Source organism: Solanum verrucosum, unplaced genomic scaffold, assembly GCF_900185275.1.
Source record: "Solanum verrucosum unplaced genomic scaffold, falcon-dt-bn FXZP01000041.1, whole genome shotgun sequence".
Lineage (NCBI taxonomy): Eukaryota > Viridiplantae > Streptophyta > Magnoliopsida > Solanales > Solanaceae > Solanum > Solanum verrucosum.
The window spans coordinates 691,216-716,216 of NW_026020250.1; the positions used below are offsets into that span (position 1 = coordinate 691,216).

The 25,001-nt window shown below is 31.8% G+C and overlaps 3 protein-coding genes and 1 pseudogene across 4 annotated transcripts in view; 2 read left to right on the forward strand and 2 right to left on the reverse strand.

Moving 5' to 3' along the window:
* The window catches only part of LOC125833069 (uncharacterized), a 1,066,246-nt gene that overhangs the window by 668,463 nt on the left and 372,782 nt on the right, over positions 1-25,001 (reverse strand). The window lies entirely within an intron of this gene.
* On the forward strand, positions 1,521-4,108 carry LOC125833058 (toMV resistance protein Tm-2(2)-like). The gene has a single exon (XM_049512214.1). The coding sequence runs from the start codon at positions 1,526-1,528 to the stop codon at positions 4,106-4,108; it is 2,583 nt and encodes an 860-aa protein (XP_049368171.1). The 5' UTR covers positions 1,521-1,525.
* On the forward strand, positions 18,546-19,384 carry LOC125833068 (probable glutathione S-transferase). The gene is given in 3 exon segments (XM_049512223.1): positions 18,546-18,569; positions 18,571-18,855; positions 19,004-19,384. Coding segments are annotated over 3 exon segments (690 nt in total).
* LOC125833079 (MADS-box protein SOC1-like) lies at positions 20,224-23,107 on the reverse strand (annotated as a pseudogene).

Genomic DNA, 25,001 nt, shown 5'->3' on the forward strand with positions numbered 1-25,001 from the left:
TTGTTTTTTCTTTGTGAAATCATAAATATAACTTTGTAAGTAGTGTAATTTATTTCCTAGAAAATATAGAACTTCAATAAATGAAAGGACAAGTTTGGAAAGAATTTCAAACATCCATCTTAAACTTTGAACAATGAAAAAACTTCAAAAATTCACTTAATACTCCCTCTGTCCCTAATTACTTGTCCATTTTTAAGTGGGAAAAGGGTTTGATATTCCCCTCAACTTTGTCATTTAGAGCTGATATACCCCTCATTATGAAAGTGGCTCATATATATCCCTACTGTTATACAAATGACTCACATATACCCTTTTCCTCTAACGGAAGTGAAAAAAAAATTAGTTTAATTTTTTTATTATTTTAAAAAAATATAATCCCATATGGGTATATTTAATCCTCCTCAAACATATATTATTATTTTTTAACTTTTTTTCGTTTCAATGATTAATTTAGATTTATTATTTTGATGGTCAAATTTATTTAAGTTTCGCTAATATTCTTGTAAAATTTATTATAGATGACCCAATTTTTTTCTTCAAATACAAAAACTAAATTACAATATATCCGGAAAAAATAGTTTTAAATTATAATATAGCAACAAAAAAGTAGTTTTAAATTTTTTTTCTTTGCACTAAGGAATGAAAGAAAAAAATAAAATAAGAATAAGAAACTCAAATAATGATAATCAAGAAGTCAAAAAATAATTTATGTTCGAAAAAAATTATAACATACCTTGAAATTTGCTAGAAAAATCATATATGCCCCTAAATGATTTTTAAAAAAAAAAATCAAAAGTCAAAAATAGAAATTTAAAACTAATTTTTTCACTTCCGTTAAATGAAGGGTATACGTGAGCTCATTTTGTAATGGTAGGGGTATATGTGAGCCGTTTGTATAACGGTAAGGGTATATATGAGTCACTTTCATAACGAGGGGCATATCAGCTCCAAATGACAAAGTTGAGGGGTATATTAGACCATTTTCTAACACATCTATTAAGAAAATAATAATTGACATAGTAAGTTTACCATTTTACCCCTATTAATTATAAAGTTAATGAATTAAAAACTTAAGATTGTCATGAAGTTCTATCTTTTTCAAAGTAATTAATTGGGGGTATAATAGGTAAAAAAATTTATCCTTTCTTGATTTGTCAAAATGAACAAATAATTAGAGACAACAAAAAAAGAAATGTGGACAAGTAATTAGGAACGAAGAAAGTATGAAATAAAGGTAATATAATATAAAATGATTTTTTTAAGAAAAACATATTGTTACCGAGAAAATGATTGTTATAGAAAGAAGATATTTCTCCGTTTTCATTAATGTGCAGCTGCCCCACGTTTTCTCTCCTTTTCTTCTTTATCATTTACCTCTTGACATTATTATTAGGAGACTTGGCAGTGGACTCCAACTACCACTAAAAAGCTAAAGCAAAAGCAAATAGTATAGGTTGAATGAGTTTAAGCTGATCTACTCATACTCGGGTGTTTTTTTTTGTAGCTACGGAAAAAGAGAAAAAAAATGGCTGAAATTCTTCTTACATCAGTAATCAATAAATCTATAGAAATAGCTGGAAATCTACTGATTCAAGAAGGAACGCATTTATATTGGTTGAAAGAGGACATCGATTGGATCCAGAGAGAAATGAGACACATTCGATCATATGTAGACAACGCTAAGACCAAGGAAGCTGGAGGAGATTCAAGGGTGAAAAACTTGTTAAAAGATATTCAACAACTTGCAGGTGATGTGGAGGATCTCTTAGATGAGTTCCTTCCAAAAATTCAACAATCCAATAAGTTCATTTGTTGCCTTAAGACGGTTTCTTTAGCAGATGAGTTTGCTATGGAGATTGAGAAGATAAAAAGAAGGGTTATTGACATTGACCGTATAAGGACAACTTACAACATCATAGATACAGATAACAATAATGATGATTGTGTTCTATGGGACCGGAGAAGATTATTCCTTCATGCTGATGAAACAGAGGTCATCGGTTTGGATGATGACTTCAATATGCTACAAGCCAAATTACTTGATCAAGATTTGCATTATGGAGTTGTTTCCATTGTTGGCATGCCCGGTCTGGGGAAAACAACTCTTGCCAAGAAACTTTATAGGCTCGTTCGTGATCAATTTGAGTGTTCTGGACTGGTCTACGTTTCACAACAGCCAAGAGCGGGAGAAATCTTACTCGGCATAGCCAAGGAAGTTGGACTGACGGAAAAGAAAAGGAAGGAAAATTTGGAGGACAACCTGCGATCACTCTTGAAAATAAAAAGGTATGTTATCCTCCTAGATGACATTTGGGATGTTGAAATTTGGGATGATCTGAAACTTGTCCTTCCCGAATGTGATTCAAAAGTTGGCAGTAGAATAATTATCACGTCTCGAAATAGTAATGTAGGCAGATACATAGAAGGGGAATTCTCCCTCCATGCATTGCAACCCCTAGAATCGGAAAAAAGCTTTGAACTCTTTACCAAGAAAATCTTTAATTTTGATGATAATATTAATTGGGCCAATGCTTCACCTGACTTGGTAAATATTGGTAGAAGTATAGTTGGGAGATGTGGAGGTATACCGCTAGCCATAGTGGTGACTGCAGGCATGTTAAGGGCAAGAGAAAGAACAGAACATGCGTGGAACAGAGTACTTGAGAGTATGGGCCATAAAGTTCAAGATGGATGTGCTAAGGTATTGGCTCTGAGTTACAATGATTTGCCTATTGCATCAAGGTCATGTTTCTTGTACTTCGGCCTTTACCCTGAGGACCATGAAATTCGTGCTTTTGATTTGACAAATATGTGGATTGCTGAGAAGTTGATAGTAGTAAATAGTGGTAATAGACGAGAGGCTGAGGATTTGGCGGAGGATGTCCTAAATGATTTGGTTTCTAGAAACTTGATTGAACTTGCCAAAAGGACATATAATGGAAGAATTTCAAGTTGTCACATACATGACTTGTTACATAGTTTGTGTGTGGACTTGGCTAAGGAAAGTAACTTCTTTCACACCGCGCACGATGCATTTGGTGATCCCGGCAATGTTGCTAGGCTTCGAAGGATTACATTCTACTCTGACAATGTCATGGATGAGTTCTTCCGTTCAAATCCAAAGCTTGAGAAGCTTCGTGTACTTTTCTGTTTCACAAAAAACCCTTCCATATTTTCTCACCTGGCTCATTTTGACTTCAAATTATTGCACACATTGGTTGTAGTCGTGCCTCGATATCTTAAAGAAAATGTCACTATCCCTAGCAAATTTGGGAACATGACTTACTTACGCTATTTGAGATTGGAGGGGGATATTTTTGGAAAACTGCCAAATAGTATTGTCAAGCTCACACGTCTAGAGACCATAGATATTGATCGACATGGATTCATTCAACTTCCTTCTGGTGTTTGGAAGTCTAAACAATTGAGACATCTTTGTACAGATTATGGACAAGCATCTAACAATTGCTTTTCTATAAGCCCATTTTACCCAAACATGTACTCATTGCTTCCTAATAATCTACAAACCTTGATGTGGATACCTGATAAATTTTTTGAACCGAGATTATTGCACCGATTGATCAATTTAAGAAAACTGGGTATACGAGGAGTGTCTGATTCCACCGTTAAGATATTATCAACATTTAGCCCTGTGCCAAAGGTGCTGGAGGTTCTGAAGCTCATGTTTTCCAGTGACCCGAGTGAGCAAATAAACTTGTCATCCTATCCAAATATTGTTAAGTTGCATTTGTGTGTTGACAGAACAATGGCCTTGAAATCTGAAGCATTCCCTCCAAATCTCGTCAAGCTTACTCTTGTCTACTTTATGGTAGACCGTTATCTACTGGCAGTGCTTAAGACATTGCCTAAATTAAGAAAACTTAAAATGGCTGCCTGCAGGTATAATGAAAAAAAGATGGATCTCTCGGGCGAGGCAAATGGTTATAGCTTTCTGCAACTTGAAGTTTTGCATATTCATTATCCAAAGGGGTTGTCTGAAGTAACGTGCACAGATGATGTCAGTATGCTTAAATTGAAAGAGCTATTACTTACAGGAGTTGATTCCTCAATTAGTTTATCGGGACGGCTTAAAAAGCCAAGTATATGAACATCTCAATGTCTCAATAGGTCAGTTTACTAGTATAATTATTTACGTATAATATCCCAGATAAGGTAATCTTTTTAATGTGAGCTTAGTTCATGAACTAAACATTTCATGTCTACTTAATTGCAGGGATGCATTTAAGAGCTTTTCTGTTTAACAAACGACCCTTGCATCGTTGTACTTCATCTCTTATGGCTTCAAATTATTGCAAGTTTTGAATGGTTTGGAATATTTGCTTCATAGGAAACATGACATGCTTATGCAATTTCAAATTGGAGGGCAGAGCTCTGTTCGCGTCGTCAAGCTCAAACATGCAGAGACCTTAGATATTGGACATAGCTATATATGTTTTTGGGACTTCAAACAATAGAGGCATCTTTGTATTATAAAGTATAGTGATGTATATCAAGACATGTAGTACTACTTTTGTAGAGGCTCATTTCTTCTTACAAACTCTGCTCTGGACACACATATTAACACAATGATCTGCTAAAATAATGATGTTATTATGTTACAGTCTTTCCAAAGAATTATTAGCTTCTGCATAACACTCATATTATTTCGATCCAACACAAAGATCTCATCAATGTATTAAGAATGACCAGAAAATCACCAATACGCATATTGTGATTTCTTGTGAATTGGATTTAAAAACAAAATCGTGTTGGGGTCTAGTTCGGTGTTTGTCGGTGACTGATTTAGATTTTGAGTGGCTGTTGTTTTGTAGTGGTTAGATGGTTGATTGGTGGCTAATGGGTTTGTCGGAAAAGAAGAGGGAATGACGTTGTGGAGGTGGGTTTGTGGTGGTGATGGGTTGGTTGTTCTTCGCTGGACAAGACAAAGAAAATTGTGATATAAATTCAAATGAATAATTTTTCCGGTGAGATTAGAGATGAAGTGGATGGGATTTAGTGATAAAAAAGATATAATTATTAGAGAATTTAATAATTAATTAGGAATTAATTAATGTACAATAGAGTTAACAAAAGAAAAGTTACTCTAATAAAGAAAAGAAAAAGAATATAAGGAATTATAAAATCTGAAATGGCACTGACATGTGGCAGTGAGTTAGTACACCACATACTTTGGAATTTTTTACCAAAATAAGCCATTACTAAAATTAATTCATCAAAATATTACATTTTTATGAAATTTTACAAAAAATAATATAAACGTGATTCACAATAACGTTTTAGGCATTCAGTGATAAAACCGTAAAAGCTGACGGCTAACAGACAATAGAACGTGACTGTCAATAATGTTTTAGAATTCATTACCACGTTTTAGAGCTACACTCATAGTGCCACTTTATATTTCGTTAGTTTGTTATTTTTTGTTAGTATTTTTTGTTAGTTTGTTATTTTTTTTTTTGCTGAAGACGACATTCTCCAACACACAACAGTGAACATCAAGCAATAATAAATGACTACTAGTGACCAACATGAGTTGTGGTGCACTGGTGGGAGTGCTTCACCCTTAACCAGAGGTCTTGGGTTCGAGCCCTGGGTATGAAGAAAATCCTGTTGGGAGCGCCACCCCCGAATGAGTCCTGCAGAACGCGATCCGGCTTTAGTCTGAGCTCCAATGTGGGCTTCGGACACCGGGTGGGAAACCAAAAAAAAAAATGACTACTAGTGTTATAAATTTAATAAGGTATGTGCTTAAAAGAAAGTATATTATCATTTAACTCATGTCTTGATAAGATTAACTTAACGTGAGCCAAAGGGGCTATTGAATATGGTTTACTGATCAAACAAAAAATGAAAGTAGCTTATATTAAGTCATTTTAAACGAGTAGTTTTAACTTTTGTAAGTCACTTTAAACGAGTAGTTTAACTTTTGTAAGTCATTTTAAACGAGTAGTTTGAACTTTTGTAAGTCATTTTAAACGAGTTGTTTTAACTTTTTTTAAGTCATTTTAAACGAGTAGTTTTAACATTTTTAAGTCATTTTTAATAAGTGTCTTAGTAGTAAGTCCATATTCGAGATAATGATAAGATGTATAGAAGTTAAATAAGTTTTCTTCCTGGTCAAACAAAGCAAACCATGAACTATATCTTCTGCAACAGGAAAAGAAACATATAGTAATACCTTCTGCACTCACTTGCTCAATCAATATCAAATACTCTTCTATTAAACTTATAAACAGAAGTCATGTCCCTTGATGATGATGGCAATAGAATTCAAGAAAGAAGACAAATAGTGCAACTTAAAGTTAATTAAAAAAAATCACTAATCGTTGGAATCATTCAACTCATTACCTTCTACAGGCGATGGGTAAAGTTTGGGGCATTCTCAAAATGTTGAGGCCGATAACTACCGAAGACATTATCAAGTGATGAAAGACTTGGATCCCGTGATATTTGTGGAGTTTGTGGTGTCATATATGGTGCAATCTCAAGTATTTGTTGGTTCATATTCCTGTGCTGCTTGGACATCTTCTGTGGCTTGATCCTCTTCATCCATTTCGATAGGCACTCGGCCTCTCTCAACAGTGCGTACCCTCCTACCCGTAACACCACCTTTTCCTCGTCTACGAATAGGGGGATGCAAATGGTCAGACTGTACCTCGTCTCTTCTATAATTGGCTTGCACATACGTCAAACAGTCGGATCCTTCATCCCGCACCATTGCACGAAATATGTAAAATCCCTCTGTTGATGGGCTATCACCGAGTGATATTGCTTTATTAACCATCAAAGGAATATGACGCGCTTGTGTAACATAAATTAATTATATGAGAAGATTAATTCTTATTCATTCAATATAAGCAGAATGACATTTCATGTCCAATGAATAAAAATAGTCTAACTTTGATAAAACACACTGTTTAAAAAATGACATGCCGAAATGTAGATTCAGCATAGCAGGGGAATGGAAAGAAAATGTAAGCTTATGCTAGTGTAGCAAAGGACATCAAGGCAGATGTCGCGGCAGCAACTCTGCCGAAGCAACTGAGAGTGAAACAGCAAATGTATCAAATGAAAATAGCTGGGAAACCACAGATAAAGAATCTAAAGAAGCAAAGGTATCGGATGAAACTGATGCTAAACATCCAACTGTTACTGAAGAGAAATCAAAGTTAAACAAGCTGCTGCTGGATATTTTTTGTTGGAGTATCTTATACTTTGGTGTTTCATATAAAAAAAATGCATCCCCTCAAAGTTAAACTTCAATAAATTAAGAAAAATACTTCTTCATAGCTCTGTTTCTCTTGCAAGAAGCCTATAACTCAAGTCAAAAAAATAAATAAAACATCCTAATTAAGAAAAAATGCATCTTTTGTAACATAGAATGGAAGCAAAAGCCAATCCTTACCATCTTTCTCTGCTCCTCAATATTTTCACAGTCAGTAAGAGGTGTTCTTGTACAATAGGGTAATCAGTGTTCCTTATCATGAACATAGCTGAACATAGTATTTTTTGCATATGCATATTTACATTATTCGAACTAAAAACAATGGAGTTCAATTGAACCTAGCAAACTCGCGTTAATCTATCAGCTCCATTATACGATGGACAAAGTCCTTGAGGATCCGGTTAACTTAAAAGAGTAGACATTGAAAATTATGTTTACCTAATCTATTAGTTCTCTCAACAACAAGCCTAGGGCCAACATAGTGTTCTCCATTTTGCTTAATTTATTCCCCTTTGTTATGCCTAACTCGAGTAATTACACAGTAGAATCACATTACATAGCAATGATCAGGGAAAGAAAGTGATACAAGCATGATAAGGTTGCACTACCCTAACTATAAGATCCTACTGTAGTAATGTCTTCGAGCATAGGCAAGTACGTAAGCTTTAAAAGGCTGCCAGATGTGTCTATCAATATTAAACCAGCAATCATCCAAAACATATAACACCTAGCCTTCTCACTGACCATATCCTATGTTGCCAAATCAGACAACTGTGGTTGAAGTCGTAAGTGTGCATTAAGCGCAAAGACCTTAAGACTACTAGGTTTAAAGTCTTGAGGATGTGGAGTAAAACCAAATAATCTTTTTGACAAATATTTTTCCAATCTGCTATGGTCCTCTATGGTTCATACCCAAGTACTGGATTACCTTTCACGAGTAAACCATACAATATCTCCACGTCCTGTAAGGTTATCGTAGCCTCACCCATCCAAAAGTGGAAGGTATGAGTCTTAGGACGCCATCTCTCAACTAGTGAAGTGATTAAACTACGGTCTACAACAGGCCGGTGAAATCTATAGACACCATACAATCAAGATAATCTGATCACATCTAAGACTTGTGGATGGATGGAATGTTCATTTACAAGGTCCCAAAACTTTCCATCAGAATTCCTTGAAATGGAATGTATGTGTCCACTAATTATGACAGGACCGGGTCCTTTAGCCAATTTAGATGCACAAAAGAAAATATTGTCAAATCGTGGATTGACCGACAGTCTGTCGTTTGGCGTCAGAAAGCTGAAAGACGGGGTCTGAACCACGGACCGTGGTCCCACCTAAGGTCTATGGGTCCTGCCATAGGTCGTGATTTTTCTAAAAATCCTGGGTGGCCGACCTACAGACCCCACCTATGGTCCGTGGTCCCACCCACGGGCCGTGGGTGGCCTCCATCGGTGGAGCTTGCAGGTTCTGTAAAGTCTGTTATTTGCTCCTTTTTGAATATGGGATGTTACATGTTACATTATCAGTATATAAATGATGCATTCTCAGTTTGTATGTTAGTATTTTGAGTTATTCAGTATTGCAATCACATTTATATCATATACATATTCAGTTGGGAGTAGACTTAGCACCCAGTTGGACTAGGGTTCAACATACCCTCATAGTTCTAGAACTACGTGCCCCGTATGATTATAAGTCCCCTCTGTTGGGCACCAGATTTAGTGATCACGTCATCATGCCTTTATACCTCTGGCAAGGTATATTGGGTCCTCTCAATGGTGCGTATACATCGGACTCCACGTTTAGCTCACGTGGTTTTATGTCGGTTAATAATAGCTCCCACAGTCAGACTCGCAGTGCATTTGACCAGGTTTTCAGTATATACTTTAGCATTCAGTTCAACATGTTATTTTCATGATTAGTACTTGGTCATTGCATTCAACCTAGCTTTTCAGTTATGTCTGTGTATTTGCATTCTTACTCAGTTTATGTCATTGCTCAGTTATGCTTTGTTCAGCTTAGTATCTATATCCTGCATGTTCAGTACATTCCAAGTACTGACGCATACTCTGCGCTACATTCTTTCATGATGTAGGTTCAGGTACTCAGCATCCAGATCACGCTTAGATCGATTCTCGATCCGCATTTCAGCAGCTTCAGTGGTGAGTCCTCATACTTCAAGGACAATAGACATGTTTTTCACTTTAGTCTTTTTATTCAGTTTTTAGTTTTGTTAGAGTTAGCTGGGGGCATGTCCCACCAACTCAACTCAGTTAAAGGTTTTTCAGGCATAATAATAGAATCAATTTGAATTGTTAAGTTCATCTTTCAGTTGTTATTAAACTCTTAGTATGTTTTATACATTCAGACTAGTTGGGTATTCCCCACTTTCAGATACCCACTACTTTTAGCTTCCGTATAGTTCATGTTTTACTTAGTTATTCAGTATACTTATGATATGCCAGACACATGGTTAGCTTGGGGTCACTCGTGATCCTAGGTCCCGTGTTACGTCAAAGGGGTAGCCTCAGGGAGTGACAGTGGTTTTCTTCGATTGAAATGAAAGAATGGGTTGTATTACACGCGGGTTAAAACATTATTCTCAGTTACGTATTATGTTTAAAACGTTATTCCTAGTAACGTGTTAGTATCGAATGTTGTTACCCTTGGGGTCCTTTTTCCCGTTAAGTTTTTTGAAAAAAGTAAAGTCTAAAACGTTACTGTGAACCACATTTATACTATTTTCGTAAAATTTCAGAAAAATGTACTATTTTGGTGAATTGGTTTTAATAATGGCTTATTTTGGTAAAAAATTCAATACTTTGAGAGTTGTGTTACACATCTCATGGTGATATTAAACTCACTTTTAAATAGTGAAGGTGTGTAATAGGTCGTCGTAATAATTAAAGCGTGTAACTAATTTTTCGGGACAAGTTTAAGAGAAAATTTGTCTTTTCCCATTGTAAAGACTGAAGTAGTCATTAGTTTCAATGTATGTTGTAATCATTTAAAATTTATTAAATATAAATTTATAAAATGATTCGGATTATATTAAATTCATGAATATATTAGTCCAAATAAAGTAATTGAGTTAATTATTTCAATTCGATTAATATGGATTTGATTAAAGTCTGCTCCATAAAGTCCATATGTCATGTCACTTAAATTTGATTGGCCGAAGAGAATTCTATTCCTATCACTACTCTTCCATTCTAAAACTATAAATAGGGGTCCTCATAATTCAGAAAAGGGACGAAGAATTATAACAAAAAGCTAGAGAAAGCTTATGGATCAAAAGCCGCAGATTTCTCTACAAGCTAGAAGTTCAAGAATTCAAGCGTTCAAGTTCAAGTTCAAGAACGATCAAGATCAAGACCACCGGATTCAAGGTCAAGTTTGAAGCCCTTGAATTCGATCAAGATAAAGTTCAAGTTCAAGTTCATTGAAGATTCAAGAACAAGCTCCAAAGCCCTTGAATCCAAGATCAAGATCATCAAGTTCAAGTCCATATCAAGTTCATCAAATCCACAAATCAAGATCAAGACTACAAGATTTAAGATCGAGCTCGAAGCCCTTGAATTCAAGTAAAAGTCAAGATCAAGATAATGTTCAAGTTCATCGAAGATTCAAGAGCAAACTTTAAAGCCATTGAATCCAAGATCAAGTTCAAGACAAATTTAAGATCAAGCTCAAGAGCCTTGAATTTATATTTGAAAAGACGAATTTAGAGGAATTGTAGAAATTGTAACACTCGCACTTTAAAGCAATAAATTCGATTGTTGCATAATTTTCTGTTCTTGATTATTAGTATCTCGACACGAATTTTATTGTCTACATATATTATCTAATTTGAATTTTTTAAATTTGTGGTTTAAAATGATTTTTTTACAATGATACCAACAATAATTGTGTGATTCTTTGTTTGACACTTGGATAGTGACCCATACTCTTACTTGTTTTTACCACCCTTTTCCACTCACCCCTCTTTTATTTCATTTTCTTATTCTTTTTACTCTTAATAAATATCCAACTCTCTAAATACATAATTAAACAGTTGGTATTTAATAAAAATATTAATAAGTATCTTTTTTGGGTCAAAATAACTGAAAAAAGCCTTAGGACTGAATATTAAAAGTAATTTTGTTATTCAACATTTTTAATAATATCAAATTAACTATTAAAAAAGCAGTATCTTCTCAATTACTTGCATTTTTCAACAAAAAAAATAACTTAAATCAAATTTATTATTCCATAGTTTTTTGGTTCTGTTTTAGTTCATATTTATGCATACATTTTTCTTATTGAAATTATATTTTTGTAAATACTCAATAGAAAAATGCTAGTAAAAGATATATTGTAAGTGAATGTGAAGACTTATTGATAAATAGAAAAAGAGAAAATAGTCGAGAAAATGCATAAGGATCCCCTCAACCTATGCCCGAAATCTCAGAGACACACTTATACTATACAAAGGTCCTATTACCCACCGAACTTATTTTATAAATAATTTTTTACACCTTTTTGGCCTACGTGACACTATTTTCTGGGCCCCGCGCGTGTTGACAATTTTTCATTGATAGTGCCACGTAGGCCGAAAAGGGGTAGAAAATTATTTATAAAATAAGTTCGGGGGGCCGGGGGGGGGGGGGGGTAATAGGGCCTTAGTATAGTATAAGTGTGTCTCTGAGATTTTGGACATAGATTGGGGGGGTACTTATGGATTTTCCCAAAATGGTCAAATGTCCCCCTAACCTATACTCGAATTTCCAACTACAAACTTGAATTTCACGGGGGTTCTATCACCCCCTGAACTGTTAAAAATTGAAATAATTACACCCCTAAAAAGTCACAACCACATTTATGTTGATAAGTGAAATGCACGCGTTTGACATGTGGAAATTTTATTCAAAACTTTTTTTTTTTAGTCTTTCCCTTATTGATTTATCATGTAAAAACTTTGTTGAAGGTTAAAAGGTCAAAATTTATAAATCTGTGTCTTTTGATCTTCTTATTTAAATTTTGTTGATTATAATGTTGATTGTTGGTTGTTTGAAGCTGAAAACACTGGTTAATTGATTTCATAGCTATGATTTTTAGTTTTGAAGAACGCCGGATTTCCATGGAAATGGATAAGCTTCCATATGATTTTTTTGAATCTATTTTCTTGAATTGGGAGCAAGTGATTTCGTTGATGGTTTGAAGAATTTCGTGTGGCTGAAAATTGAAGTTCAAGGTTGAAACCGTGAAACACAACTTAAACCACCATTAAAGTTAGTTCAAAAGCTTGAGTTCTTATTTCGACTTGCCACATACGATCTCCATTTTAAGTGGGTAATATACCAAAAGAATCGAAACGGTGAGAAAAGTTTATATCTAGAATTGGAGTGATTTGAAGAAGAGTTGAGGTGATTTGGCATCAAAATTTTATAGCAATTGTTTTAAAGAAGATGAATTGGGTTGCATTTTTAGGTTTGCAGAGAAATTATCAATTGTTAAATAGGTTGAAGAATATTATTTGAAGCTAAAATTAGGTTAATCCACTGAATTGATTGTCTGAAGCATGAAGAAAAATATGTAAAACGACATTGACGAAACTTGAGCTTCAAACCCGAGATAAATCAAATCACAAAAATTGGCAATGAGGTCTGTTGGAAATTGAATATAGGATCAGAAATTTTCTTCGTATTGAAAGTTTATTGAAGAAAATTAGTTGGTTGTCACTGTATTAAGCTTATTCAAGTTTAAATTTGTTTAAATTTGAAAGATTTTGAGTCCATAATTCTTAATTGTAGAGAGCGGGGGTGGAATTGTTATCTACAATTTGTGGTGTGTAAATTGGCATAGTAATGGCAAGATGATGAAATTTGGTGGCTGCCATTGATGATCTACTTCTTCTAATAGGTATGAAGAAGAAAACAAATTAGAACTAGAAACAAATACAAGAAAAAGGAAAAAAAAATGTAAATTTATGAAAATATTAAAAGTAAAGTTTTAATATTTATTTTAGAGCTTCACTACACTCCCTTTGCCAAGTAAGCATTTAGAGATGTAATAATTTCAGTTTAAAATAGTTTAGGGTGTGTAGTTGGAAATTCGAATATAGGTTAGGGAGGGATTTGACCATTTCTCTATAGAAAAATAAATACATTTTTAATAATAATAATAATATAATATAAAAATTGATTGATATAATAAAAATAATAATTACAATAATCTATCTATATATAATAGGAGAAGAAAAAATACCTACGTGTCAGCACCACAAAAAAAAGAGAATTTAAGAATTATTAAAATTAATTTAAAATCTAAAACTAAAAAACTAAAAATTGAAAACACTACAAAAATAATGAAAAATTCAACAGGCAGTTTTTACAGCTTTTTAAAAAAAAAAAAAAAAAAATTTACAGTTATCTTAATTGTATATATCTAGGAGAAGTAAAGATGACACATGTCAAAAGAAAATAAAAAAAGAAAAGAAGATTAAAATTTTTAAAAGAAAAAGATTACGAAAACTGTAAATAAGGATAAATTTGCAATTCAAATTTACGTGAAACTTTAACTGCCATTTTTGAATAATTAAATAATTCAAAAAAATTTATCAAAGAAAAAAAAGTTATTGTTTCAGTTTTTTTAAAAAAAAATTAGATGTATAAAACGGATGGAAAAAAAAGGTACTTATCTATCTATATATATTACTATATTTATTATCTCTAAAAAAAATTACTATTTTGTTTTTATAAAGATTTTAAAGTAATTTTTACAATTAATTTTTTTTATTCAAAGAAAAAAGTTACTGTTTCAGTTTTTTTTTAAAAAAATAAATGTATAAACGGATGAACAAAAACAGTACTTATCTATCTATATATATTACTATATTTATTATCTATAAAAAAAATTACCATTTTGTTTTTATAAAGATTTTAAAGTAATTTTTACAATTAAACTTTTTTATTCAAAGAAAAAAGTTACTATTTCAGTTTTTTTTTTTTTTAAAATAAATGTATAAAACGGATGAACAAAAAGCGTAATTATCTATCTATATATATTACAATATTTATATATAAAAAAAACTAACCTACCAACATGATAAGTATTGTTTCAAAGTTTAAATTGAAATCAATTATTTTGCTCTATTTTGCCTCCTCCTTTGTAGCAAATACACGTACATGCCTCCCTTTAAATAGCATCAAAAAATAAAATATTATATCAACGGAAAAATTGTAGGCAATAAATCCACATTTTTAAAAATTTGAAATCAATTATAACTGCTCAATACAGTTTTAAATTTCATCATTATAGAAAAATTATTATATATATATATATATTCCTGCAGATCTTTTACACAACAAAGAAGCAGTAGGAATATTTGTAGGTTAAATTCACCTAAGAACAAATCATGGATTCAGTTAGTATGTGCTACGGAAAGAGAATTGACCGTTAACCATTCTTCAAATTCTTGATCATTTATTTCACATACAATTTGGTAAAGTATATGTACATCGATTGATATTTTTCATGCTTGAAGTGTTTGCACATGTATTATAAGGTACATTAAATTAAATTTTACTTAATTTTCAATACTTTTAATCCGTAATCATCTTGAAATTGCTCTAAACTCACAAATATGCCAACTCCTATTTCTTATTGGCAACCATCTTAGAATATATCTAATGCTATGAAACAATTTAGTAGAACGCACACAATTTTTATATATAAATTTGGTTGGAATTTTTTTTTTTTTTGCTTTTTATTTATCTAAATGAAAAATATCATGTTAGAGATGCTATTACTTGGTTTTGATTTCTTCTCTTAAGTTAAAAATCATGATTCAAATTCTATTCATACATTTGAATTAAATATTTTAAGAAAATATCAAAAAAAATTATGACTTTGAATTATGAAATAAGTTTAACTTTTAACTGTTCTTCACATTTACAACTTCTATATATATAATAACTTTCTTTGCAACACATATTTTTAATGCAATAAATCATAAATTTCAGAAAACTGTAGTAATTGAACTCTAGAATTTTGGATTACTCTTAATAGAGTGGATTGAGTTTTAGAATTTTGGAATGATAATGTTTACTAATCAATATACTATATTGTATTTCCGATTAGTCTATTGCATTTTGATGTTGAGAAATAGGCCTCTTGATATGACAGAAGAAGAAAAATCTGAATTAGAATTGACCAAAATAATGTAGACTTTAAATATTACATGTTCCTAAGTGATTACAATAAATTTCTAACTTTATCCTTAGATATTCATTAATTTATATATTAATTTGTTTAAAATATGAATTGGTCCCAATTAAAAATTTGAAATAACATATACACTATTGTTAAAAGAGTATAATGTATTTGAATTTTATACCTATTTCTAAAAGTAAATTTTCTCGGGATTAGAAGAGATTACTGAAAAAAGAAAAATAAATAAATATATATATATATAGGCTTTCAAGCACATTTTTCTAATTAAATCTATCTATCTATATATAATAGGAGAAGAAAATATGTCTGTGTGTCAGCGCCACAAAAAAAGAGAATTTAAGAATTATTAAAATCTATCTATATATAAAAGGAGAAAGCACCACAAAAAAAGAGAATTTAAGAATTATTAAAATTAATTTAAAATCTAAAAATAAAAAAAAATTAAAATAGAAAACACTACAAAAATAATGAAAAATTCAACAAGCAGTTTTTACAATTTTTTTTTAAAAATAAAAAATATACCGTTACCTTAACTGTATATATCTAGGAGAAGAAAAGATGACACATGTCAAAAGAAAAAAAAAAGAAGATTAAAATTTTTAAAAGAAAAAGATTACGGAAAACTGTAAATAAGGATAAATTTGCAATTCAAATTTACGTGAAACTTTAACTGCCATTTTTGACTAATTAAATAATACAATTTTTTTTATCAAAGAAAAAAGTTACTGTTTCAGTTTTTTTTAAATAATTTAAATGTATAAAACGGATGAACAAAAAAAATATTTATCTATCTATATATATTACCATAATTATTATCTTTAAAAAAATTACTATTTTGTTTTCAAAAAGATTTTAAAGTAATTTTTACAATTAATTTTTTTATCAAAGAAAAAAAAGTTACTGTTTCAATTTATTTTTTTTTAAATAATTAAATGTGTAAAACGGATGAACAAATAAAGTACTTATCTATCTATATATATTACCATATTTATGATCTATAAAATATAATTACTATTTTGTTTTTATAAAGATTTTAAAGTAATTTTTGTAATTAAGCTTTTTTATCAAAGAAAAAAAAGTTACTGTTTCAGTTTTTTTTTTTAAAAAAATTAAATGTATAAAACCGATGAACGAAAAAAGTACTTATCTATCTATATATATTACCATATTTATTATCTATAAAAAAACAATTACTACTTTGTTTTTAAAAAGATTTTAAAGTAATTTTTACAATTAAATGAGAAACAATTTTAAAACAGTTCTAAAAAATAGGGTGTCTGATTCCTTTTTTGGGGAGGTTATCATAATTTTAATTTGAATAATACTAATAATTAAATTAAAAATTAAAATTAAATACATATCTGCACACAAAAAAGATGAAAAATACGACCCCCCCTCCCACTTCCTTGGTAACACAACATTTTAAAATTTTAAATTTTATTTTCAGTTTTTAATAATAATAATAATAATAATAATAATAATAATAATAATAATAAAAATTTTATTTTTGTAATGCCTAAATTTTTCGTATTCCTTGATACTATCTATGTATTACGCGGATATTTATGAGGAGGTTGAACATTATATTCACTATATCGAAACATGTGAATAATAAAATATAAAAATATTAATAACTTAATAATAAAATTTATAAAATAATTTTGGTTTTAAAATTATAACTTTTAAAATATCCGCGCAACGCGCGGGAACGATTACTAGTTATAATAATATAAAGAGTAGTTAATTTAAAAATTGTACGGAAACGATTGATTCTTGAAGAATAACTTAAGTATTTTAAATTTTAATTCAAAAAACTTAAATTTTACTTTGTGACCCGCCTCAGCTTAAGCAATTTTTTAAAATCATTTATGAATCTGTCGCACCTTACCCCGTTATGCCCCATTGTCATTTTTATTTTAAAATATGGTTATGATGAAAAAAATAATTTATAATTTAAAAAAAAAGATCAGAACTCCAAACAAATATAGCTCGAATAGATCGATAATTGTTATGAAAAGCATAATTTCACAATTTATTTTGTAAATTTTTGATATATTCTAAATAGAATATATGTATGCGTTTGCTTGGTACCTTGAGATTTCTAATTACAAAAAAAGTTTTTTCAATCATGATCAGTTTATTAATTGTTACATGACATCTAAGTTAATAATTTATATTAATTAAAGATGTGATCGTTTTATGTTTGAGTTAATTTGATTCTATTAGAAAAATATTGAACACTAAGCTTATTTTTAATATTAAATGTTCTAAAAGTGTTTCAGTAAATATAACAGAAAAGATGTTTTTTTTTTATATCAAATGTATTAATTATTTAATTGTGTATTTGAGAATTGAATATTTGTTTGGAGAAAAAAAAATGAAAGAAAATAGGAGTGAGTGGAAGAGAAGTTAAAAAAAAGTAAGAAAATGACCCACTATCAAAGTGTCAAATAAAGAGTGGAGCCTCACACGATTATTGTTGGTTGTGCCTCTATCATTATAAAAAAAAGTTTATCTAAAATAACTCATAGATATTTGTGTGACTCTAAATCAACATTTTAAAATTAAACTGTTACTAAAAATAAAAATATATTATTATTTTTTGCACTGAGTAAAAGAAAAGTAACACAGAGTAAAAGAAAAAAGTGAATCATCTAAATTATGCCAGAAAAAGAGATTATTTTGACATACATGAAATTTGTTTTTGGCATAATCTCCTTGTGCATGATACTCATTAGTTTAGCTATTTTAAATTCACGCTGCATGAAAATTATTAAAAGAAAAAATGCTTGGAATTTCCGTTGAAACCTGTCATTATAAATTTCTTGTACGTGAAATCTCTTAGGTACCATAACATCAGCATGGATGATTAAAAAAAAGTTAGCTAAGTGCTTACGTATTTGGACAAACATGGATTAATTTAATAATCATTTGTTTTTTCAAGTCTTCGACAACTTTTGGTGCTAAGACACTTTCATTGATTTTTTTCTACTATAAAATAAGACCATAATTCAAGAGAGAATCATCACTAAGATTTCTTTTTTACATAGTAAATTAGCAAATCATAACCAAAGTTTTGATATATATGGCACAAGTAAAGTTGCTAGGTTTTTTGGTATAGCCCATTTAGTCACAGAGTTGAGTGGGCTCTAAAGATTAAGGGAGTCAAATATGAATATATAGAAGAAGATAGAAATAACAAGAGCTCTCTACTTCTTCAATCAAATCCAATTCACAAGAAAATCCCAGTGCTCATTCACAATGGCAAGCCCATTGTTGAGTCTATGGTCATTCTCGAATACATTGATGAGACATTTGATGGCCCTTCCATCTTGCCTAAAGATCCTTATGACCGTGCTTTAGCTCGTTTCTGGGCTAAGTTCCTTGATGATAAGGTAAATTCATCTTCATACGACATATATAAGATGTTCTAGTGAGCTTGGTATACTTTACATAATTTTGTATAATAATCTAACTTGCATGAGATTGAGACTGAGACGTAGTATCGTCATGATAGTTGTTAATTTTTTGAGTGTTTTGTAGGTGACCGCTGTGGTGAATACTTTCTTTCGCAAAGGAGATGAGCAAGAGAAAGGTAAAGAGGAAGTAAATGAGATGTTGAAAGTTCTTGATAATGAACTCAAGGATAAGAAGTTCTTTGTAGGTGACAAATTTGGGTTTGCTGATATTGTTGCAAATATGGTTGCACTTTGGCTAGGAGTTTATGAAGAAGCTTCTGGAGTTGTATTAGTGACGAGTCAAAAATTTCCTAAATTTTGTGCTTGGAGAGATGAATATAATAATTGTAGCCAAGTCAAGGAATATCTACCTTCAAGAAGAGATGAGTTGCTTACTTTTTTCCATGCCCGAGTTCGTGCTCGTGCTCAAGTTACAACTTCTGCTTCTGCTTCTGCTTCAAAATGAATTATTTAGATTCAATATGTATTAAGATATATGTTTGTATAACATTAATTAAGTTCATTGAGGATTAATGGCTTTAGATTCTGTTTTCTTTTCCTGATAAACTATTGCAAGCCACATAATGTGATGAAATAGTGGGTGATATAAGTACATAAGTCATTTTATTGAGATTAAATACTATTCACCTTAAATATAAGCACTACATCAAAAAGTAATTTTAGTGGCAATTATCACTACAATAAAAGATACTTTTAGTGGCATTTAATTTTTCTTTTAGCGGTATTTAATCTATTGTCATTGCATCCAGTGTCGCTAAAGTCTTTAGCGGCATTTATTTAGAGTGCCGGTAAAGACCTACAATATTGCCGCTAAAGGTCTTTACTTTTAGCGGCATTTATTTGGCAGCAATAACTATTGCCAGTAAAGCTTCCACATTTATAAATTATAATTACCGATAACTGAGACTTATTTTAGTGGAAATTATTATGAAGATTATAATTAACCAGGAATTCACCTTAATTCATACGTATAACCAGAGAAATCAATACAAAAATACTAATAGAAGAATTACCAAACTCCAATTGTATAGAATTGAGAAAACTCATGTGTTCAACAATGAAAAAACAAGAAAATTGAGTCAGTGAAAGTATGACAGCTTGGATCACGATCATATATAATATCGAGAGGATCTTATTCTTCCTTTTGTGATTAAGGACTTGTTGTCTTGCCAAGCTAGCAGGCAACAAAAATAAGTAATTCTTCCCCTCCAGGACTCCACGATACACTTGCTTGGTATATGGTTTGAGCTCATGCTTGCCCCAACTATTGGAGGATCAATTCTTTTAGAGACGTCTTACTCTGCACTCCGTGGTCCTATAAACAATTCAGTCTCAACATCTTTCTCGCTACCATCTGTACAAGGAGCTTCTCCTTCCTTCTCTCCACTTAGTATTTGTCTCTGTTAAAGGCCACCAAACTATAAACATAGGCACCAGAAAAGTTAATTTTTTGTCCGACTATTTATGAATTAGAGTCGAAGAGTTAAAAAAAAAAAAGACTATACAAAGGTTGATGTAACAAAATGAAAAATATACCTTCTCCCTCAATTTTGCATTTTCAGCAGCGGGGATTTATCCTAGATTCGTAAGAAAGGGAAGCATTAAGCAAACAAGTAGTAAAACAGTTGGAAATTCTTCGATAGAGACATTCACATTCAACAAAGTAAGGCCTACAGATAGATTGCTATTTTTCTTACCTTTGTGTGAATTAAAGCTCAAAATATATCAGTTAGTGTGGCCTTACCTTTTCTTTTAGTCGCTCAACCTGCTCCTTAAAAACTTGAACCTAAAAAAATAAGATAAGATAAATGTCAAGTTTCTGAAACTTCATAAGAAACCAGATCATTTCTAAGAGTCTGATCAAGAAACCTTTCGTGCCCTGATGGTGTGACACTCCATTCCAACGGTTTTTCTATCTGTTGTACTTCTTGAAGGGTACAGAAATGCAGACCTTTTCCCAAGAATTTCCTGATGGAAATTTCATTTATTTAAGAAGGATCTTGTCATCACATTGCCTGGATACGAAAACTTGTCATCCACATCTTGAACTGGAACACAAGTAGTAAAAGGTTAGATTTCAATCAATACACACAAACACAACTATATATAAACACAACAGGTAGTTTTAGTTAGTTTCACTTACCCTGGCTCGGAAAAATCTGAAATTTAACATACTCCATCAAGACATTAGCATTTACACCCCCTCCCATCTTAATCACTTAAAAGCACTTAACCTAGTGAAACAATACAATTACATTATTCCTACACTAGGAACCTCTATAATCCAATGCTTGCAATAAATAAAATCGCTCGTTTAACATACTTAACTTCTATTAAGATCCCATTTGATTGATAAAGAAACAAAACATTTACACTAAGAATAACACAAAATTGCCTGGATAAAGAAAGAGGGATGCAATGGTTGACAACCAACGCAAAGTTAAATTGATTTATGATGAACTCACACAAAACGGTATTACATTAACAATTGATACACAATGAGAGTGAACTAGGAATGCAAGCAAGTACAAGCCATAAAAATATGAGATACACATAGGTCATTCATGCTCAGTATTTTGGTCTTCTAAGTTTAACACCCAAGTGTTAACTTCCATAGAAATGAAGAATCTTCTACTTAGTGATGTGCAGAAGCAATCAAAACAGTACGTGCACAGAAAAGAGAAACTCCAATTGTATAGAATTAATAAAATTGATTTACAGAACTTGACTGATAATCTTATTTATAGATCAAATTGTTAAGCTAACTATCTAATGAATTAATTAACCGACTCTAAACAGCTAACTATCACTAACTCTAGCCTAACTAACTTGTAACAGAATTAAGCTAAGGCACAACTGTACAAGTTGTTAATTCCTCAACACAAAGTAACATCAATAGGTACAGAAGTGTATAAGAATACAAGCAAAGTGATACTCAGTCCTTCTGTGAAGCAAAATGCAGAGAACAAAGGTGTATGAATGAATTAATCGAAGTTAGGAACTGTCAATTAACAAACCAAGTATTCGACTACACTTAACTTGGGGCCCGTTGCATTGGAGTAAACAGTGAACTGTATTATTCCATAGCTGAACTTGGTATTGACATGGTCCGAGCACCAACGATCTTTTTGGAAGAAGATCTGCACAAAGTAAACATCTATGCGCAAATTTTCCACAACATAATTCATAATATAGTCACAACAAAATATTGGCTCATGCCATCATTGCTTTCTTTCATTTTATAGCAATTGTTTGTCTGCAAAGCATTCAAAATTGCTTGGCTCCCATCATAGACAATTAAATACAGAGAGGTACAACTTGGAGTAACTTTCATCAGGAGACTCTGGCAATAACCTCTACCATATTGATTTACAATCATCAAAACCAATGTGAAAACAAAAGAAACACAATTTCAAAGTTTCAATTACAGCATAACAGAACTTATATACAAATTTCAATCAGGGATGAAGCAGTGCCAATGAGTTGGAGCAGACCATTGCCTATGCTAATGTTCATTGAATTGCTATAAGGAAAAAGAGTGAAAAGATGTAGGTACATAAGGAACTTGAATATCAGATTCGCGTAAGTGTGCAAAGTCTCAAGTTCAAGGCATGAAAATGGTGCGAAAATTTGAATTTTATATGAACAAATAAGGTTTCAATTAACTGCTAAGTTTAGTTGTTTACCTTCAAATAGGAGATCAAAAATCAAGCTCCACAACAGCTAGTATGGTTGCTATCTACAATTCTGCACCAACTTTATTGGACATAAGATCAGGCTATGCAATATAGAAACACACGCATCAATTCTAACAATATAAAAGATAGAACTCTAGAACATACACCCATACATGGCCCAACAGCTGAATAAAATGGATATTAATAGTTACCAAACGACATCGCAGTTCGAATTCGATCCGATCGAATATGAGGCAATCGGAGATGATGAATTTGCTTATACTAGACTGACTGCTGACGATGAGCTTGTGTAGAGAATCCGGCGGCTTTGATTCGTCTTTCTTCACATCAATAGCACCGATGTGCTGAATTCCACCGTCGATGTGCCGAACTCCACCGCCGTCCTGTCGAACTCCACAGCCGTTGTGCCGAACTCCACTGTAGTTGTGCCAATTTCCATCGCCGTCGTGCTGATTTCCTTTGCCGACCATTTGGATTTCATTGAAGGGCGAAGATGGAGGAAATTTGAAGTAAAAAAGAAATTGAGGGAAAGTAAAAAATATAAATACAAATTGACTATAATTATAGCTATTTATTTTTAATTGTCAATGAAAAGTACTTTCTTTACTGGCAAAAGTTTAAATGCCGGGAATAGTATAATTTATATAACGTATTAGTGGCAATTCACTTATTGCCACTAAATACATGTCACTAAAAACATCTTTTGTTGTAGTGTATTTAGCGGCAAAAAAATAATTGCCCCTAATTTGTTCTCTGAATTGAAATATAGCGCAAATTCACATTGGCCGTAAAAAAATCTCTTCTAAGTGGCAACTAAAGAAAATTACCACTAAGGGTGTGTTTGGTATGAAGGAAAATGTTTTCCTAGAAAATATTTTCTTGGAAAACAAGTTGATTTTTGACTTATTTTCTCATGTTTGATTGGTGAGTAGAAAATATTTTCCGAAAAAGATTTTTAGTGTTTGATTTATGAATGAAAAATATTTTTGAGAAATATCTTTTATTTTTACTAGATTAGAAAATAATTTTTGAAAACAAACTTAAATTTTTTTTTGGGGTGGGGGTGGGTGTGCGGGGGTGGGGGGTTCAAGGGTTGGGGTGAAAAAATAAATTTTTGAAGTTGAAAATATTTTTTAAAAACAAACCTAAAATTTTTTTTGGGTGGGGGGTGCTGGTAAGGGAGCTGGGTAGAGGTGAAAAAAATAAAATTTTGAAATTGAAAATATTTTTAAAAAACAAACTTGAAATTATTTTTTGGAGGTGGTGGGGTGGGGGCTGGTAGGGGGTGAGTGGGTGGGGGTCAAGGGTCGGGGTGAAAAAAAGAAATTTTGAAATTGAAAATATTTTTTAAAAACAAACTTAAATTTTTTTTGGCGGGGGGGCTGGGGGGCTGGTAGGGAGTGGTTGGGTGGAGGGTCGAGGGTAGGGATGAAAAAATGAAATTTTGAAATTGAAAATATTTTTTAAAAACAAACTTAAAATTTTTTTTTGGAGGGGGGGGGGGGGTCAAGGGTAGGGTGAAAAGATGAAATTTTGAAATTGAAAATATTTTTTAAAAACAAACTTAAAATTTATTTTTTTGGGAGGGGGGGGGGGGGGGGTGGGTAGGAGGCGGGTGGGTGGGTGGGGGTCGAGGGTAGGGTGAAAAAATGAAATTTTGAAGTTGAAAATATTTTTTAAAAACAAACTTAATTTTTTTTTTTGGGGTAGGGGTGGCGAGTAAGGGGTGGTGGGTTGGGGAAGGGGGGTCGAGTGTAGCGGTGAAAAAATAAAATTTTGAAGTTGAAAATATTTTTTAAAAACAAACTCAATTTTTTTGGGGGTGGGTGGGTGATCGAGGATTGGGATGAAAAAATAAAAATTTGAAGTTGAAAATATTTTTTAAAAATAAATTTAATTTTTTTTCTTTTTAAAGAGGGTTTGGGGGCTGATAGGGGGTTTGATAGGGGGACTGATGGGGGGGGGGGAGCGAGGGTAGTGGTGGGGGTAAAAAAATAAAAAATTGAAATTCGAAATATCTTTTAAAAATATTTTTTAATATTTTTTTTGGGAGGGGGTGGGGGTAGGAGTGAGGGTGGGTTAAAATAATTGAATTTAAAAACAAGCTTTAAAATTATTATTTTTTTGGGGTGGTTTGAGGGTAAAGACAAAATAAATTGATTTTTTCAACAAAAAAGTAATTGTAATTTGAAGTTGGAAAATAGTTTTGGAAACTGTTTTCCTTAAGTTTTGAAGGGAAGTCATTTTCCTTAAATTTGAGGAAAATGAGTTGATTTGGAAAATATTTTCCAAAACATTTAATCCAATCAAAATGAGAAAATTGAAAAACATTTTTCGAAAAATGTTTTTCCTTCATACCAAACA